Genomic DNA, 19,101 nt, shown 5'->3' with positions numbered 1-19,101 from the left:
AACCTAGATGTCCATCAACAGATGAATGGATAAAGAAGATGTGGTATATATACACAATGGAATACTATGCAGCCTCCAAAAGAAATGAAATCTTGCCATTTGCAAGGACATGGATGGAACTAGAGGGTATTATGCTGAGCAAAATAAGTCAATCAGAGAAAGACAATTATCATTTGATCTCCCTGATATGAGGAATTTGAGAGGCAAAGTGGGGGGGCCTGGGGGGTAGGGAAAGAAAAAATGAAACAAGATGGGATCAGGAGGGAGACAAACCATAAGAGACTCTTAATCTCACAAAACAAACTGAAGGTTGGTGGGGGGTGGGGGGCATGGAGAGGGTGGTTGGGTGATGGATATTGGTGAGGGTAAGTGCTACAGTGAGTACTGTGAAGTGTGTGAACCTGGCAATTCACAGACCTGTACCCCTGGGGCTAATAATACATTAAATATTTAAAAAAATTAAAATAAAAAAATATGAGTTGTACTAAGGAGGGTACTTATAGCATGAAGAACTGGGTGTTACATGTAAACAATGAATCTTGGATCAGTACAGCAAAAACTAATGACGTACTGAATGGTGATTAACATAACATAAATATATATATAATATATATATAATATATATGAGCTGTATAATTTTAAAAATACTTAAAATGTACAGATTTCCTGCTTGGCATATTGGTAACAACCTAGGACTTCTGGACAGTTCTTTGTATACTTTCTCCAAGCTATAAAGTACAGGTGTGTACTGTACGGCCTCCATAAGAGAAGCATGAAAATAGACAAAAAGGTTTTCTCTGTCATGTGTTGGAAAATCAGAGAATTATGACAACTTCCAGATTTTATTTTTGGCAGCAGTATAGTCAGAAAACCATGTATTTAAAGTAATTCAGTAATGATATTACTGAGAAAAAATATTTTAAGACCATCATATCTCCTTTTGCTTTATTGCCTAGCACATCTAATGAAAGGAGAGCACCAAATACAATCTAAATAAATTTATAAAGATTAATATATATTTTTGCTGTGCTACAGAAAGAAAACTAATTTTGGAACTCTAACCAATTTAATAAAAGCATATACATATGTGTGTAAATGTCAGAAGTTTGATATTGTATCCTAACCAAAAGGATAAAAGTCTTCCAGAGCTCAAGAATGAGAAGATACAGTATCATTAATACTTTATTTTTGTTGTTTAAATTAAATGATTTCTGAATTCTTCAAAGAATATTTAAATGTTATGCTCTTAAGTAAAAAGTGTTTTATAAATGGTCTGAGAAACAAATGCATTCCTAACTTTGGTATAATTATAGCTTTCTCCTCTACTACGATAGACTTAAAAACCATATTATACAACAATTTTTCTATTTTTAATATTTATAGATGTAAATCACCATTCAGTAGTAGCTCTTCCAAGTTATCAGGATTTCGAGCAAGCTGCAGGATCAAAGCAGAACCCCGAACTTTGTCAGGAATATCTTCATACAATAACTCAATGTATTCATCCATGGCATTAATGTTAGCAACTTCATCAATCTGAAAGAAAGGAAGAGGAATTACTCCAAAAGAACACCACTTAACAAAGCCACTGTTAAAAGAATCATACTTTGTGGTCAATATATTGCTCTTTTAATAACAGATAAGTTTTCAAAGGACTCATAGTAGCCATCCTCTTGTAGAGGGGAAAATTAGACCTTTGGGCGCTAGGACTCCAATACAAAAGTAGTTATAAACCACATGAAAATGGGAAGTATATAAACTCTAAAACTGGCCTATTAATATAAAGTATCTCAAATTTAATGCAAAATAATTTATATCTACTTCAATAGGTTAAATAATATTTCAAAACATAAGGCAATAATATTTAAAACATTTCAAAACTTACCAAAATAAATTATATCTAAAAAACATAACACTACTTTTGCCTGTATGAAATACTAAATATCTACATCTTCCAGGTACTTCTAAGTTGAGTAATTTTAAAAATTTCCATACCTATTTACTGTTACTGTGTGAATTATTGACAGGAAAAGGCAACAACCGTACAATCAATCAGTTCTCTAGCAGATCAGAATATAGTCTTACCTCCATTCCTTCAAAAGGTGGTGGATCTTTAGGCTTGCTTGATTTTTCCTTTTTTTCTGTAAAAAGATTTTGTTTTTAATGAGAAGAACTGGGTTTTAGAGTTTCTGGGTAATTTTTATTTTCAGCAGCTGAGTTTAATTATAGATGAGCTGGGGATCTTAAAATTGAATAGTTTATGGAATTTTTTTCCAAGAGATAAAAAAATAAAAAATGTTCATCTATAATCCAGCTGTTCTAATGAGGATATGAAGGCTATAAATGAATAAAATCTATAAATGATCCCAAAGTCATAACTTCATTTCCTTCCACATTAACTTTCTGGGTATGTAAATAGCCAGACTTGCCAACAGCAAGCAAAACAATCCCTTCCTAATTCACATTTAAGGTGGGAGGAGGAAAATCAATAAGGCAAAGATACATTAATGGGTTGACTAATATAAAAACTGAAATTAAAAAAATCACTTAGAGTAATGAACCACATAAATAAGTATTACTGTTTTGTTTCAATCACTTTTAGTGTGCAAGGTTTTTGGCACTGAAATAGTGAATACCACGTAAAAAAGTTAAAAAAGAAAAATGGAACCTTTTTTAAAAATAAGTGTGTATTTAACATAGTAACAGTATTTCATATATGTCTTCAAACATTAATATCTATATAAACAGATTCATTTGGATGGATTTATCCATGTATATTGACATAAAAATTTCCTCATATTCCTTTAATTTGGGGGGAAGAAGATGAGAAGATTAATTTACCTTGAAACTCGGTTAAAGGGTTTTATTAGTGAAGTTATTTTAATATAAACGCATTCAGGATTATATTAATTAGGCATTATGAAAGATCTATTTTAACTATACTGTACAACTCAAAACAAGTACACATACATCTTACTAGAGTACAGTATTTCCTTTGCTCACTTTGAACTTATTTAACTTATTGAATAAGTTATCTCCCTCATTTAAAAAGATCTTAACCAGAATATTTTATAATGAAACATTTAATAAAAATTCTTCTTGGGTTTCACTTACTTGTGGAGCATACAAATAGCATGGAGGACAAGGGAAGATGGAGAGGAGAAGGGAGTTGAGGGAAATTGGAAGGGGAGGTGAACCATGAGAGACTATGGACTTTGAAAAACAATCTGAGGGTTTTGAAGGGGCGGGGGGTGGAAGGTTGGGGGAACCAGGTGGTGGGTATTAGAGAGGGCACGGATTGCATGGAGCACTGGGTGTGGTGCAAAAACAATGAATACTGTTACGCTGAAAAGAAATAAAAAATTAAAAAAAATTCTTCTTGATAGTATTTTCCTTATGGTACTTATTATGAATAATTAACAATTATACATTGAATGCCAGTGATGTAGTTGGATGCAATCAAGTTCCAACTGCTTATTTTTGCTTTTAAATAAATTTATAATCACTTAACTCATTTGAAAATATATACTGATCACAGATATTATATTCATGGTTAACTAATAAAAGTATATATTAGACACAGGACATTTTATTTGCTGTGGACAGAGAGAAAAGATTGAATAATTTGAAAAATGTCCAAATTTTCTCTTACTTTTTTCTACTTAGTATAATCTTTAGCATTTACAAATTATTTCAAAGACACAATATTTTAGAACTCACAATGGTGAAAGAAATACATGTAAACTTTAATCAGTACTATGAAGCAGAATATGCATTCAATAATATTAAATGGCTCTCCACTGAAATGTCTGTATTTTTATTTTATTTCATTTTTGCTTTATATTATTTGATGTCTTCTAAAAATGATCAATTGCTTAGATCTAATATTTTAATGGTTTGTTTCTTTATGAGGACACTAAAGATAGGAGAATGTCAACAAGGAAGACATTAAGAATGAAAAAGCAGTATTTTCCTAAGAAAGATTCATAAAACTTGTATCTTTAGGATAGTCTAAAATATATAACACATATTTTAACATTTCAATACCTGAGTAACCCATTCAAATTATAAATTGTCAAGAAGAAATTTAGAAAATATAAATCTAGTTGGAATAAATAGGTTTTTCTGCCCCCAATTCTCTCCTTTTATTATTCTAGAATCAGTATTACAGACATTTGCTTTCCATTCCCTATTTCAGCACATGCATACAAATACCTAAACATGCACGCGTAGCACAGTGTGAAACAGAAACAGATCATTTTGTGTGGAAGCGTCCCGCATAGAGCCTCGTGTGCAGGAAACTAATAGATTTATTCTTTCATTCACTTACTTATTTATGGCACTGGCAAAACAAAATAAAGCAATAACAACAAAAATACACCTATCATTCAAAAATCAAAAGCCCAAACTATAGTCAAACAACTCTGGTTATGCATTAAAAAGTGAGGAATTCTACGTACCTTTTCCTGACAACGAGTCACGGCGATTCTGTAGATAGTACAACAGCTGCTCCACCTCATTTAACTTCGAGGGATGAATAAGTTTACATTCTTCAACCACCTTCCGTGCCAGGGAAGTTATATCTGTGTTGGCATTGAGACTCTTAAGACGGATACTGTAAGCATAGCAGAATTTTCCAACTCAGGTAATATCATAGGAAGTGGTAACTTACAAACTACTTCTTTTAAATAGTTTACAAAGCAGTTAAATGTACTTGACACAGACTCTTTCAGTAAAATATAATAAAGTATTAGATATAATTAGGCTTAGAAAAATGCAAAGAAATTATTTCTTTGAAAAGGACAAATGAGATAACAAAAGAATATTAACATCTCTGATTGTTCTAGGCAGGAGAACATATTCAGGGATCTTGTTTCAAAACAGTCTTTCTGGCAATATATATAAAGTCTTTAGTCATTATTGGATGTGAGAATCCATACTGCCAAAAATGAGTAACTTTCTTGACCACACTCACAACCATTTTTTTTTAAGATTTTGTTTATTTATTTGACAGAGATCACAAGTAGGCAGAGAGTCAGGCAGAGAGAGAGGAGGAAGCAGGCTTCCGGCTGAGCAGAGAACCCAATGCGGGGCTCGATCTCAGGACCCTGGGACCATGACCCGAGCCGAAGGCAGAGGCTTTAACCCACTGAGCCGCCCAGGCGCCCCCATTTTTTTTTTTTTTTAAGGAGTGCAACACACAGTATCAGTATAATCAGATTCAGTTGTTCAGGTGGAACAATTGCTGATGTACACAGATTCGTGGTATCAGGGAGAGCCCTGAAGACATAAAATTAGGTTCAGGGTGAAACTCAACTGGTGGCAAAAGACTCTTAAGACTCTTACAAGCAGATGCACCATGCAAGGCTTATATTAAAAAAGAGAAACATAAGAAAGTAGCCACTGTGTATTTCTTTTTGGTGAAGATGGCCAATTTTTGAAGAGCCATCACAGTATGAGATTAGAGGCAGGAGGACAGAGATCTCCAAAGAAGGGTCTCACACTCAGCATCTGTGAAGTCATTATCTAGAGAGGGATGGAGGGATGGTCTCCTGAAGTAAGTGCGGCGTCATAGTTTACACATTATTCCCAGCTAAGCAGTCACCCCCAAATTTGGTCCTCCAAGGACTCTACAAGTCACCTAATAAAGGTGCCTTTAATAAATTCCACAGGACTTTAATAAGTTTCCTTTAATGCATACATTTGATAGAGTGGCTTCTAATGCTTGCAACAACCTAGAAATAATGGGTCCATTTAAGTTTTCTTTAATCTATTTACATTTCCATCTTTTAAGTCTTATATATTTTTTATTTTTGTATAATTTTAGCCCCACATTAAGAAGGCACTACATAGTGCCTTTGTTAAAACTGGTGAACCCATACTGATACATTATCACTAACTGAAGTTCACAGTTACATTAGGGTTCACTCTTTGTGCTGATTAGTTCTCTGAGCTTTGACAAATGCTTAATGCCATGTATCCACCATTACAGTATCATACAAAATAGTTTTACTGTCCTAAAAATGCCCTGTGCTTCACCTATTCTCCTCTCCCCCATCCCTTAGACTCCTGACACGCTCTAATCTTTCTACTTTAGTTTTACCTTTTCTAGAATGTCACATAGTTGGAATCACATAGTATGTGGTTTTTCTAGTCTGGTTTCTTTCACTTATATGCATTAATACAGTAAGGTACCTCAAATGTGTTTCCATAGCTTGACAGCGGATTTCTTTTTAGTGCTGAATCAGACTTGGTCATATGAATGCACCATAATTTGTTTACTCACTGGCCTGTTGAAGGATATCTGGGGTGCTTCCAATTTTTGACAATTTTAAGTTTTCTATAAACATTCATGTACCAGTTTTTGTGTGGACACTGTTTTCAACTCATTTGATTTCATACCTAGGAATACAACTGCTAGATTATATGTTAAGCCTATGTCTAGCTTTGTAAGAAATTGCCAAACTGTCATCCAAAGTGGCAGTACCATTTTATATTCCCACTAGCAATGAATGAGTTCCTATTGCTCTATATCCTTGCCAGCATTTTGGTGGATTTTACCTATTCTTTTTTTTTTTTTAAGATTTTATTTATTTATTTGACAGAGAGAGAGATCACAAGTAGGCAGAGGCAGGCAGAGAGAGGCGAGGAAGCATGCTCCCTGCTGAGCAGAGAGCCCAATGCAGGACTTGATCCCAGGACTCTGAGATCATGACCTGAGCAGAAGGCAGAGGATTAACCCACTGAGCCACCCAGGTGCCCAGGATTTTACCTATTCTAATAGGTGTGTAGTGGTCTTGTGATTTAATAAAGTAGATTTTTCTATCCTTTTTAGATCTACTTTCTACCAACAAATATAGTAACAATCTGATTTATCTTCTTTCCAACCAAGGTAACAAATTTTCTTCTTTCAGTATATAGGTCTTTCTCCTAAATCCTTCCCTTCTTATAAAAGACAAAGAAGAGGATGCCTGAGTGGCTTAATCATTTAAGTGTCTGCCCTCAGCTCAGGTCATGATCTGGGTGTCCTGGAATTGAGTCCCGAATCAGGCTCCCTGCTCAGCAGAGAGTCTGCTTCTCCCTCTCCCACTGTGTTTTCTCTTCCTCTCTCTCTCTTTCAAATAAATAAATAAAATCTTAAAAAAAAAAAAAAAAAGACGAGGTGCCTGGGTGGCTCAGTGGCTTAAGGCCTCTGCCTTAGGCTCGGGTCATGATCCCAGGCACCTGGGATGGAGCCCCGCATTGGGCTCTCTGCTCAGTGGGGAGCCTGCTTCCTCCTCCTCCTCTCTCTCTGCCTACTTGTGATCTCTGTCTTCAAATAAATAAATAAAATCTTTAAAAAAAAAGACAATGAAGAAATAGATAGGGCTAGAACTTTTAGAAAATGTCAGCCTTATGCTTACTGATTATACCCACAGTAAAAAATCAGAACCTTCATTAAACAGTCCATACATACGAAGAACACCAAAAAGTCACAAGAAAAATACCCATATTATTTTGGACCATAATCATCAGTATCTCATTAAGAAATCTTCAGAAAACTGGGACTCTGTTGAAGATGGGCTTAAATATTCCTTTGCCTAATAAGGGAAAATGAAATATAGTACAAGTGTTCTAGACTTGGGCCATAGCACTCACTACCCCAACTTAATGACACTTTCACTTCATATCTATCTCAGCTTATAAGAGTGTCCTTTCCAAAACCCTCATCCTCAGCTGCTGGTATTATTAAAACCTCCAGAACTATCAACAAGCCACATTCTCCTTTTGGTCCTACGATGATTCCTCTCCAAACCTTGTACAGCCACAGTTGAGTATCACAAGGTTGAATTACTCAAGTTTTTCCCTTACTGAAGTTTAAATCCACTTAGTCTAGCCACAGTTGGTAGTAACTCTTTCCAAGTGGTTGGCCCTCAGATGAATATATCCTTTGTCTAAAAAGCCCATGGATTTCCACACAATAACATTCTTATTTAATTCTAGCTGAATGAGACTACTGACTGCATTCTTAAGAACTAAAAATGAAATCTCTCACCTGAAATGTGGATATCTGAGGTTCTAAAGGCAAAGACTCTGATCTGCTAGCCTTTTTTGGGAAATCAAATTAGTAAGATCTCAAGAGATTTTCACATGTTCTCAGAATGTACAAAACTTGAGCAGGATTCACAAACACATTAATGGAAGCGAGGAAGTCTAAGAGGACACAGTGTAAGCATGTGTGTATGTGCATAAGTGTATTTTTCTTCAATTTAGTGAATTATCCAAGGGCTCAGTTATTTTGATGAAGTATCTCCTAATACACAAAAGAGAAGTTAGATTAGGGATCTTATTAAGATATCAGGCAGCTCCCCTTTTCAGGCTGCTATACACCACAGTGTCTCCACGGCAGCACTATTAAAATCTGGAGCCAAATCACTGTTTGTAGCTATCTTGTGCACTGCAGGATGTTTAGCAGCACCCTGGCCTCTATCCCCTAGATTGGCAATAGGATCCCTCCAGTTACAACAACTAAAAATGTGTCCAGGCATTACCAAATGTTCTCTGGGGGAAAAAAAATCACAACTAGTTGAGAACCACTCTTATACACTTAAAGTGCTTTTCAGTATGCTACACCACCTGGACACAAACTAACACTTTTTTTAACCAGTTAAAATTCTTCTTACTTGGTTCCCAATCAATTTTTTTTTTTAATGGAGGGAGAAAAGAAGGTTAGGAGAGAATACTAGGTGATCTCATACCTTCTCTACTTCCACAACACTATAAAAGGTGGGCAAGACAATTAGCAGCACAACTACAGGCTAATGAGAAAGGCCATTTCCCAAGGGGCTCCTGAAAGTATTACAAAAGTGGGAAGGAAAGTAGGATGTCAGGAGATGTAAGCTCAATTCAGTGAGTCAGGAAATGCTCATTTTATTAATAACATCTTTCATAGGGTTAGACTTTTAAGGGGTGAATTCAAAGTACATGCCCCATGTGGGAATTCTGAACTCATACTATTTTCTAAAATTCCAAGGAAAAAAGAATACAGACAGGATCCTCTAAAATAGAAATTTCCTAAATTAAGCTAAAAGTCCCACATAAACATATCTTTTATTACCGATTTCACAAGTTGTAGTAGTTTTTTTTTTTTTAAGATTTTATTTATTTATTTGACAGAGAGAGAGAGATCACAAGTAGGCAGAGAGTGAGGCGGAGGGGGGAGGAAGCAGGCTCCCCACTGAGCAGAGAGCCTGCTGCAGGGTTCGATGCAAGGCTCGATCCCAGGACCCTGAAATCATGACCTGAGCTGAAGGCAGGGGCTTAACCCACTGAGCCACCCAGGCACCCCGCAAGTTGTAGTAGTTTATATTCTGTTATAGGATTTTTCTAAACGGGATAAATTAGAAATGATACTTCTCAGCAAGTTCCCATTATGCTTATGTAAACCTGATCTTCTCTGGAATAAATATACTCTGTATTTATAGTGTAATATAGCCTCTGCTTCACTAAGATGAAGCATATTTAGAAGAATGTCATAACCATCTGTCATCTATGCAGGTATAAGGTTCACTACTTTCAAAACATACACAAATGAAGAAAACTTACATCTTTTGGCATTCCTTTCGTTCTCCCAACATGGGATCACCCATTTCTCCAAGAATGGTAGCTTCCACTTCATACTGAACAATGAGTGCTTTTTCTGATGGATGTACATCAATATTTCCTCCTTTAACTTTCCTATAATATAAAATAAAAATAGACACAGATTAAAAACTCATAAAAGTTCATGGTTTTTATCTGGTTTCTAGTTCCAAAAGCATGTGGGTTAGACTAACATATGCATTTAAATTAGATTTTCTCTTGACTTGGACCAAGACATAGTCTTTTTCTTCAACTCTGTAAACTCTGTACTATACTTATAACTCTTGATTTTGTAGAAAGTACCTTAATAAACAGCTATACCTGGGAAAAAATACATTTACACAAAGAATCATGCATAAAAGCAAGTCAATAACATATACAAGATGTTTTAGAGAGAATAACCTCAAAGATCAGCAATTCAAAAACAAAGATAGATGCCCCCAAATTTATTTTATTTCATATTTTATTATATTTTATGATATATGTATGTATGTATGTATATATGTATTATGTATGTATATGTGTATTTTTTTTTAAGTAAGGCTCCATGCTGGGCATGGAGACCAATACAGGGCTTGAACTCAATGACACTGAGATGGAGACCTGAGCCAAGATCAAGATTTGGAGGCTTAACCTACTGAGTCACCCAGGCATCCCCCAAAATTTATATTAAAAAGAAATCAATCTGCCTAACAACTAGCCTGTTAACTGTATCACGGAATGATAGAAAGAAATTATTTAAAACTACAATATTTATCATGTACCATCTTACATAACTGTAAATTGTGGCATTAGTACATAGTCATTCTTCAAATCACATTCAAATAACAAAAAAATTTATGGATTATGTTTTATAGTTATGTATCTCAAATTATAGTGTCCCTAATAGTTCCCATAGAAAGTTCCTATATACATCATCCTCCCACCTTTCTAAAGTTATATCATAAATGTTTAATTATTGTAAACCAGTGACAAATTAACCACCACTTGTCACCTGGCCACATTAGAAGGTGACAAAATGAGATATACTCAAAGAGATTAAGCAATAGAAACAAGATAAATTTCTTACTGTGCTCAGTTGGCTAGTGGGCATCTCAGCCTGATGAGAAGGAACATAAATACAACAATGTCTTAAACTGATTCTAATAATCAGAAACTCAAAGCTTTTCTGTCCATTAAAAATAAATGGCTTTAGGGTAAATACCCAGCAGTGATCCGAAGGGGCACGTGCACCCGAATGTTTATAGCAGCAATGTCTACAATAGCCAAACTATGGAAAGAACCTAGATGTCCATCAACAGACGAATGGATAAAGAAGATGTGGTATATATATACAATGGAATACTATGCAGCCATCAAAAGAAATGAAATCTTGCCATTTGCGACAACATGGATGGAACTAGAGGGTATCATGCTTAGCGAAATAAGTCAATCGGAGAAAGACAACTATCATATGATCTCCCTGATATGAGGGAGAGGAGATGCAACATGGGGGGTTAATGTGGTAGGAGAAGAGTAAATGAAACAAGTTGGGATTGGGAGGGAGACAAACCATAAGTGACTCTTAATCTCACAAAACACACTGAGGGTTGCTGGGCAGAGGGGGGTTGGGGGGGGTTATGGACATTGGGTAGGGTATGTGCTATGGTGAGTGCTGTGAAGTTTGTAAACGTGGAGATTCACAGACCTGTACCCCTGGGGGAAAAATATATATATATATATATATATGTTTATAAAAAATAAAATTATTAAAAATAAAAAAAAAAAATAAATGGCTTATTAAGCACATTTTCTACATAATTTTTAAAATGATCTTTTCATCAGAATTCTTTATGAAAACAAAAAAGGTAAGAACATGAATCTGTATTGGGACCATGACTACAAGTCCAGCACAGAGACAGGGCAGGAAATCAAATACAACCCTAGGGTGTACGTGGTCAGAAACTAAACTGATGGTAAGCTGTACAGAGCAAAGCTGGTTAAGGAATGAAAGCAGCTAGAAACCAGGCAGACCAGTAAGCAGCAATCAAAAGCTATAGAAATCAAAGGACAAAAGAACTAAGAGCTTAAAAAAAAACAGAAAAGATGTACGATATATAGCAAGCACTACACAAACTATCTTAATTGTAAAGTAAACTAGTTATTTGCTTCCTGATGAAATGGAGAGCAATCCCACTCATGAATTTCCTATACAGAACGGGATAACCGCTGTATCCAATTCCGTGAAGAGAACCACAAGGATAAAATGTAAGTGCAGATCCTAAGAGGAGTCTCTGACCACCACTTTCACAGTAGGTCCTCCACACATTCAGAGGTGAGATAAAAGCATAATTGTTGTCTTCTGGTCTGATATCTTTGCCTTTCTCGAAGAACTCAACATATCAAAGAATCTCATCACTCCTTTCTAGTTTTTGTTTGATTTTTTGTGCCTATGTGTCTTATAATATAATTTAACATGTTAGATGTTTAAGTATCAAGAGAATGAGCTTCTAAATGCTTTCCCTGGAACCCATGTATTAGATTAAAAAAATTATAACTGATTATTAGAATTATTTTCTATTTGAAGCATCTTATGGCACATATCAAAACTGCTGTCCTTTAACTGTAAATTTTTCAACTAATGGAGCCTTCTCAATCAATAACAGCTCTGCTTTATTTTTTTATATGCATAAGGAAACTAGAACCTAAAATATGCCAAATTAATTTAGAAAAATTGTTTTTTAGGTCAATGTGAAGTCTGTGCTTCACAGAGTGATGTAAAATACACCTTCTATAATTCCATGTAGTAACTGTCATCCTGGGGTACAATGTTCTTAATTAAAAATTTCTGAAGTACATTCCTGATGTTTCCAGACTTTACGCAATTGATGATATCATCATGATCCTTAAAAGAGAAAATAAATGTTCACAATGCATTATGCATTCATCAATTTTCTAGAAAAACAAATATTCATTAATCTTTATTGCTATCAAAGGGACTTATTACAAGTTTCCATTCAAGGTGGTAGCATAGGATGATTCTGAGCTCAAAATCCTCCCACAGACACATCAAATCTGTAGCTACATATGAAAAGCTTTCCTCTGGGAAAGAAAACCTAAAAATTGGCTGCATGACTCCTACACATTAAGTGAATGAAAAAAAAATCCACATTGAAGTGGGAAGGAGATGCTGAGATACAATCTCACCACAAGCCCCATTCCTGCCACAGTGACCCACAATCAGGAGAGAACTCACAAACCTGAGCTTCAGCCTGAGGAGTGAGGGTTTAAACCCACATCTAACACAACTTTGAAGACCAGCACCTGGGAGATGAGCCCTAAAATATCTAACATTGAAAGCCAACGGGGCTTGTGTCCATGAAATGCATGGCTATAGCGAACAGAGAAACCGTTCTTAAAGGGCTTATATGTATGGACTCACCTACCCCAGAGGCCAGTGTGGAGGCAGATGACAGGTGCCCAGAATTTCTGTGAAACAGACTTATTTGCTTATCTTAAAAAGTTAACCTGTGGGGCAGGCAACTAATTTAGTATACATGTATGGGCCTAAAGAAATACTTTCCAACGACAGAGGCCAGTGGGTACCATCTTTGCACCGTCCCTCTGCTTTGCTCCAGCTAACCAGTATCTCCCAGAAGGGAGCATGTAGCATGTACCATTGACTGGTGCCCCGATTTCTGCAGATGCTACCCAGGGGTCGCCTCTAGATCACTTGGCTCTGATGGTCATCAGGGCTTACACACGCAGGTCCCACAGCACTGTAACAAATGCAGAAAGAGTTCTTAACTGACTACCACCCCCAGGCACAGCAGAGGGCAGAAGTTTGAGGTACCCAGTCTATCTGTAAAAGAAGTTAGCTTATCTTCACAGCTGTGGCCTGAAGGACAGGCTTCTAAACAAACATACATCAGACGGCTGGTTGTAATCCTTACCAGGGACCTGGGAGGACAGCTGTTATCTTCACATTCTCCTGCTATGCTCCAGAGTGCCAGCATCCCCTGTGGAGGACCTTGTATACTTGTCTGGTGTTCTGGTTTTTGGGGCTACCACCCAGGGCATTCCCCATGATTGCCTGGCTCTGGGGGCCAGCAAGGCTTGTGTTCATGATTTCAAAGGGATATAAGCAAAGAAACAGTTCTTAACAGGCTATCGCTCTAGTGATCGGCAAAGAGGGAGTAGAAACACCCATCTCCCAGTCTTCCCTCTGAAAGAGGTATATTGGCATACTTTTTTTTTTTAAGATTTTTGTTTATTTATTTGACAGACAGAGATCACAAGTAGGCAGAGAGATAGGCAGAGAGAGGAGGAAGGAGCCTCCCTGCTGAGCAGAGAGCCCGATGTGGGGCTCGATCCCAGGACCCTGGGATCATGACCTGAGCTGAAGGCAGAGGCTTTAACCCACTGAGCCACCCAGGCGCCCCTATATTGACATACTTTAAAAGCTGTTGCCTGACTGGCTTCCAATCAGCCTGAATCTACATGCTGACTGAATTCTCCCCTTTAGGACACTGACAGGTCTTAGCACACCTTCAACTACTGAGAGTCACTAGAAGTAAAGTAGACTGCTTGTATAATCACAAAGATTTGACAGACAAACAGGAATTAGGGCAGGGTTAAACGACAAGATTCATCTCTTACATGAAGCACAGAGATTCAAAGAAAATTGAAGAAACAGAGGAATATGTTCCAAACAAAAGAACAAGATAAGACCATAAAAAAAGACCTTATGAAATGGAGATAAATGCTCATTCTACCTGATAAAGAATTCAAAGTAATGGTCATTATGATGTTTACTGAGCTCAGAAGAATGGACGAAGAAAGTGAGAATTTTCAGCAGAGACAGGGAATATGAGAAAGTACCAAACAGAAGTCACAGAGCTGAAGAATAAAAATAACTGAGCTGAAAAATGCAACAGGGGGTATTCAACAGCAGACAAGATGAAGCAGAAGAAAGGATCAGTGAATTCAAACACAGGGAAATAGAACTCACCAATCAGAGAAGGAAAAAGAAAAGAAGAATGAAGGGACACCTGGGTGCTTAGTGGGTTAAGCATCTGCCTTCAGCTCAGGTCATGATCACAGGATCCTGGGATTGAGACCCACATCAGGCTCCCTGCTCAGCGGGGAGTCTGCTTCTCCCTTTCCCTCTGCCTTTGCAACCCCACTCGTGCTTGCTCTCTCTCTCACTCTCTCAAATAAATAAATAATGTTTTTTTAAAAGTTTATAAAAAGAGAAAAGGAAGGTTATTACATAATAATAATGGGGTCAATCCAACAAGAGAATATAAAATCTGTAAATATTTATGCACCCAACATAGAATCACCTAAATATATAAAGAAAATATTAGCAAATACAAGGGAGAAATAAACAGCAATACAATCGTAGTAGGGGAGTTTAATACCCCACTTTCATAAATGGACAGATCATCCAGACAGAAAATCAATCAAGAAACACTGGTTTTCAAAGACACATTAGACCAGATGGTCTTAACAGACATAAACAGAACAGTCTATCCAAAAGCAACAGAATACACATGCTTCTCAAGCATACATGGAACTTTCTCTAAGATCATATGTTAGGCCACAAAACAAGTTTTAATATATTTAAAGATTGAAACATATCGAGCATCTTTTCTGACCATAATAATATAACACTAGAATCAATTAAAAGAAGAAAACAGAAAAATTCACAAATGTGTGGAGATTAAAACAACATGTCACTGAACAATCAATGGGTCAAAGAAAAAAACAAAAGAGAACTCAAAAAATACCTTGAGACAAATGAAAATGGAAATACAACATACCAAATCAAAGGACACAGCAAACGCAGTTCTAAGAGAGAAGTTCATAGAAATAAATGTCTGCATTAAGGAAGAAGAAAGATCTCAAATAAACAAGCCAACTTTATACCTCAAGAAACTAGAAAAACAAAACAAAACAAAACAAAACAAAACAAAAACAGAGCCCAGGGGCACCTGGGTGATGTAGTTGGTTAAGTGTCTGACTCCTGGGTTTCTGCTCAGGTTGTGATCTCAGGGTCATGAGATTGAGCCTACATGTTGGGGTCTATACTCAGCTAGCTAGGAGTCTGCTGGAGATTCTCTCTCCCTCTCCTTCTGCCCCTCCCCCTGGCTTTCCCTAAAATAAATAAATCTTTAAAAAAAGAAAAAGAACAAGGCCCAAAGTTAATAGAAGAAAGGAAATAAAGGGCAAAGTGAAAATAAATGAAATACACCTTAAAGGGACAACAGAAAATATAAATCAAACTATGAGATAGTTGACAAACCTTTAGCTAGATTCACCGAGAAAAAAAGAAAGAGGACTCAAATAAATAAAATTGGAAACAAAACAGAAAACATTACAACTGATAACACAGAAATACAAAGGATAACAAGCCTTAACAATTAATTATACACCAACAAATTGAACATAGAAGTGGGCAAAATCCTAAAAAACATTCAACCTCCCAAGACTGAATCATAAAGAAACAGAAAATATGAACAGACCAATTACTAGTAAGGGATTGGATCAGTAATCAAAAGTGTCCCAACAAACAAAAGTCCAGACCCAACTTCACTGGTTAATGCTACCAAACATTCAAAAAATTAGTACCAATCATTCTCAAACTCTTCCAAACAATATAACAGGAGGGAATATTTATGAACTGATTTTATGAGGCCAGCATTACATTGACCCCAAAACCAGACAAAGAAGACACAAGAAAATTATAGGCTAATACCTCTAAGGAACATAAATGCAGAAATCTTCAACAAAATAATAGCAAACAAAATTCAAGTTTACATTAAAAGTATCATACACCATGATCAAGTGGAATGTAAGGATGGTTCAACAAATGTAAATCAATCGATATGATACGCTACATTAACAGAATGAAGTGTAAAAGTCCTATGATTATCTCCAATAGATGCAGAAACATTTGACAACATTCAACATCCATTTATGATAAAAACTGTCACCAAAATGAATATACAGGTAATGTGCCACAACGCAATAAAGACTGTATATGATAAAGACACAGTTAACATACCTAACAGTGAAAAGCTAAAAGCTTTTCCTCAAAGACCAGGAAGAAGGCAAGGATGCCCACTCTCACCACTTCTATTCAACACAGTGCTAGAAGCACAATCCAGAGTTATTTGTCAAGAAAAAGAAATAACAGGCACCCAAATCTGAAAGTAAGAAGTAAAACTGTCACTATTTGCAGATGACATATTATTATAGAGAGAATTCTAAAGACTCCACAAAAAACTGTTAGAATAAACAAATTCAAGAAAAGCTGCAGGTTAAAAAAACCAATATTGCATTTCCATACATTAATGATGAACCTCTCAAGAGCAATTAAGAAAATAATCCCATTTATAACTACAACAAAAACAATAACATATCTAGAAATAAGTTTAACCAAGAAGGTAAAAGACCTTTACACTGAAAAGTGTAAGATACTGACAAAAGAAACTGAACACAATACAAATAATGAATAAATATTCTGTGCTTATGGACTGAAAGAATTAATACCAATAAAATGTCCATACCACCTAAAGAAATCTACAAATTGAACGCAATCCTGATCAAAATCCCAATGGCATTTTTTCACAGAAATTGAACAAATAATCCTAAAATGTGTATGGAACTACAAAAGACTCTGAATAACCAAAGCAATCTTGAGAAAGAACAACAAAGCCAGAGGCATCATATTACCAAGTTTGTTTGTTTGTTTGTTTCTTTCTTTCTTTCTTTAAAGATTTTTATCTATTTATTTGACAGAGAGAGATAAGGAGAGTACAAGCAGGGTGAGTGGAAGAGGGAGAGGGAGAAGCAGACTCCCCGTGGAACAGAGAGCCTGTCATGGGGCTCTATGTCAGGATCCTGGGATTATGACCTAAGCCCAAGGCAGATGCTTAACAGACTGAATCACTCATCTGCCCCACATTTTCTGGTTTCAAACTATATTACAAAGTTAGAGTAACCCAAACTGTATGGTATTTGCATAAAAAGACATATATATCAACAGAATACAGAAACCAGAAATAAACCCACACATTTATAGCCAACTAATTTATAACAAAGGAGACAGGAATATACAATAGAGAAAGGATTTTCTCTTCAATAAATGGTTTTTGGAAAATTGGATAGCTATATGCAAAAGAATGATACTGGACCATTATCTTACACCATATACAAAAGTTAATTCAAAATGGATTAAAGAGTTGATTATAAGACCTAAAACCATACAACTCCTAGAAGAAAACACAGGCATTAAGCTTCTTGCCTTAGGTCTTGGCAATTATTTTTATTTGATACCAAAAACAAAAATAGATAAATGGGACTAAATCAAACTAAAAATCTTCTGCTTAATAAAAGAAACAAAAACAAAAAGGTGACCTATTAAATGTGAGAATGTATTTGCCAATAATATATCTGAAATGGGTTAATAGCCAAAGTATATAAAGACCTCATAGAGCTCAACAGAAAAAAAAAACAAAAAAGAATCCAATCTGATTAAAAAATTAGCAGAGGATCTGAATAGGTGTTTTTCCAAAGAAGACATACAGATGGCCAAAAGGTACATGAAAAGATGCTCAAAATCTCTAGTCATCAGTGAAATGCAAATCAAAACCACAACGAGATATCACCTGTATCTGTTAGAATGGCTATTATCAAAAAGAAAAGAAATAGCGAGGGTTGGTAAGGATGTGGAGAAAAGGGAACCCTTATACACTGTTAGTGGGAATTTAAATCAATGTAGCCACTATGGAAAAACTATAGAGGTTTCTTGAGAAACTGAACATAGAACCCACAAACCCACTTCTGAGTATTTATCTGAAGCAAACAACACTTAGTCAAAAAGACAGAGCCTCATGTTCACTGCAGCATCATTTACAATTGCTAATACACAGAAGCAACCCAAGTGTCCACTGATGGATAAACGGATGAAGAAAATGTGGTGCATGTATGTGTGTACATGTGTGAAATACTGCCGTTTGTGACAACATGGATGGACTTTGACGGCATTATGCTATGTGAAATAAGTCAGAGAGAGAAAGAGAAATTCTGTATGATCTCACTTTTACGTGGAATCTAAGAAAAAAAAAAAACTCAAACTCACAGACACACAGAATAGATTGGTAGCTACCAAAGGTAGGGAGTGCAGGTGGGCAAAACAGGTGAAGGTGGTCAAAGGGTACAAAATAAGTCCTGGGGATATAATGTACAGCATTGTGACTATAGTTAATAATGTTGTACTGTATACTTGGAAATTGCTATGAGAGTAAATCTTAAAAGTTTTCATCACAAGAAAAAAATTACTGTATGGTAATGGATGTTAACTAGACTTATTGTGGTGAACATTTCACAATATGTATGAATACATATAAATCACTACGATATGCACCTAAAACTAATATGTCAATTATAGCTCAATAAACAAATTTCAAATCAATCACCTGATTTTACACCCTA

At 35.8% G+C, this 19,101-nt stretch overlaps 1 protein-coding gene across 2 annotated transcripts in view; it reads right to left on the bottom strand.

The window, feature by feature from the left end:
* Positions 1–19,101, bottom strand: part of KIFAP3 (kinesin associated protein 3) — a 184,874-nt gene that overhangs the window by 144,106 nt on the left and 21,667 nt on the right. For both annotated transcript variants that reach the window (XM_032863012.1, XM_032863013.1), the window contains 4 exons: positions 9,586–9,717; positions 4,461–4,615; positions 2,086–2,141; positions 1,395–1,536 (listed from right to left, as the gene is read on the bottom strand). In XM_032863012.1, the coding sequence (XP_032718903.1) occupies positions 1,395–1,536; positions 2,086–2,141; positions 4,461–4,615; positions 9,586–9,717 (485 nt within the window). The remainder of the gene's footprint in view (positions 1–1,394; positions 1,537–2,085; positions 2,142–4,460; positions 4,616–9,585; positions 9,718–19,101) is intronic.

The sequence above is a fragment of the Lontra canadensis genome, unplaced genomic scaffold, assembly GCF_010015895.1.
Source record: "Lontra canadensis isolate GAN:19392208 unplaced genomic scaffold, GSC_riverotter_1.0 scaffold24, whole genome shotgun sequence".
Lineage (NCBI taxonomy): Eukaryota > Metazoa > Chordata > Mammalia > Carnivora > Mustelidae > Lontra > Lontra canadensis.
Note: the sequence above shows the minus strand (reverse complement) of the source record. Positions and strands in the feature narration are given on the sequence as shown.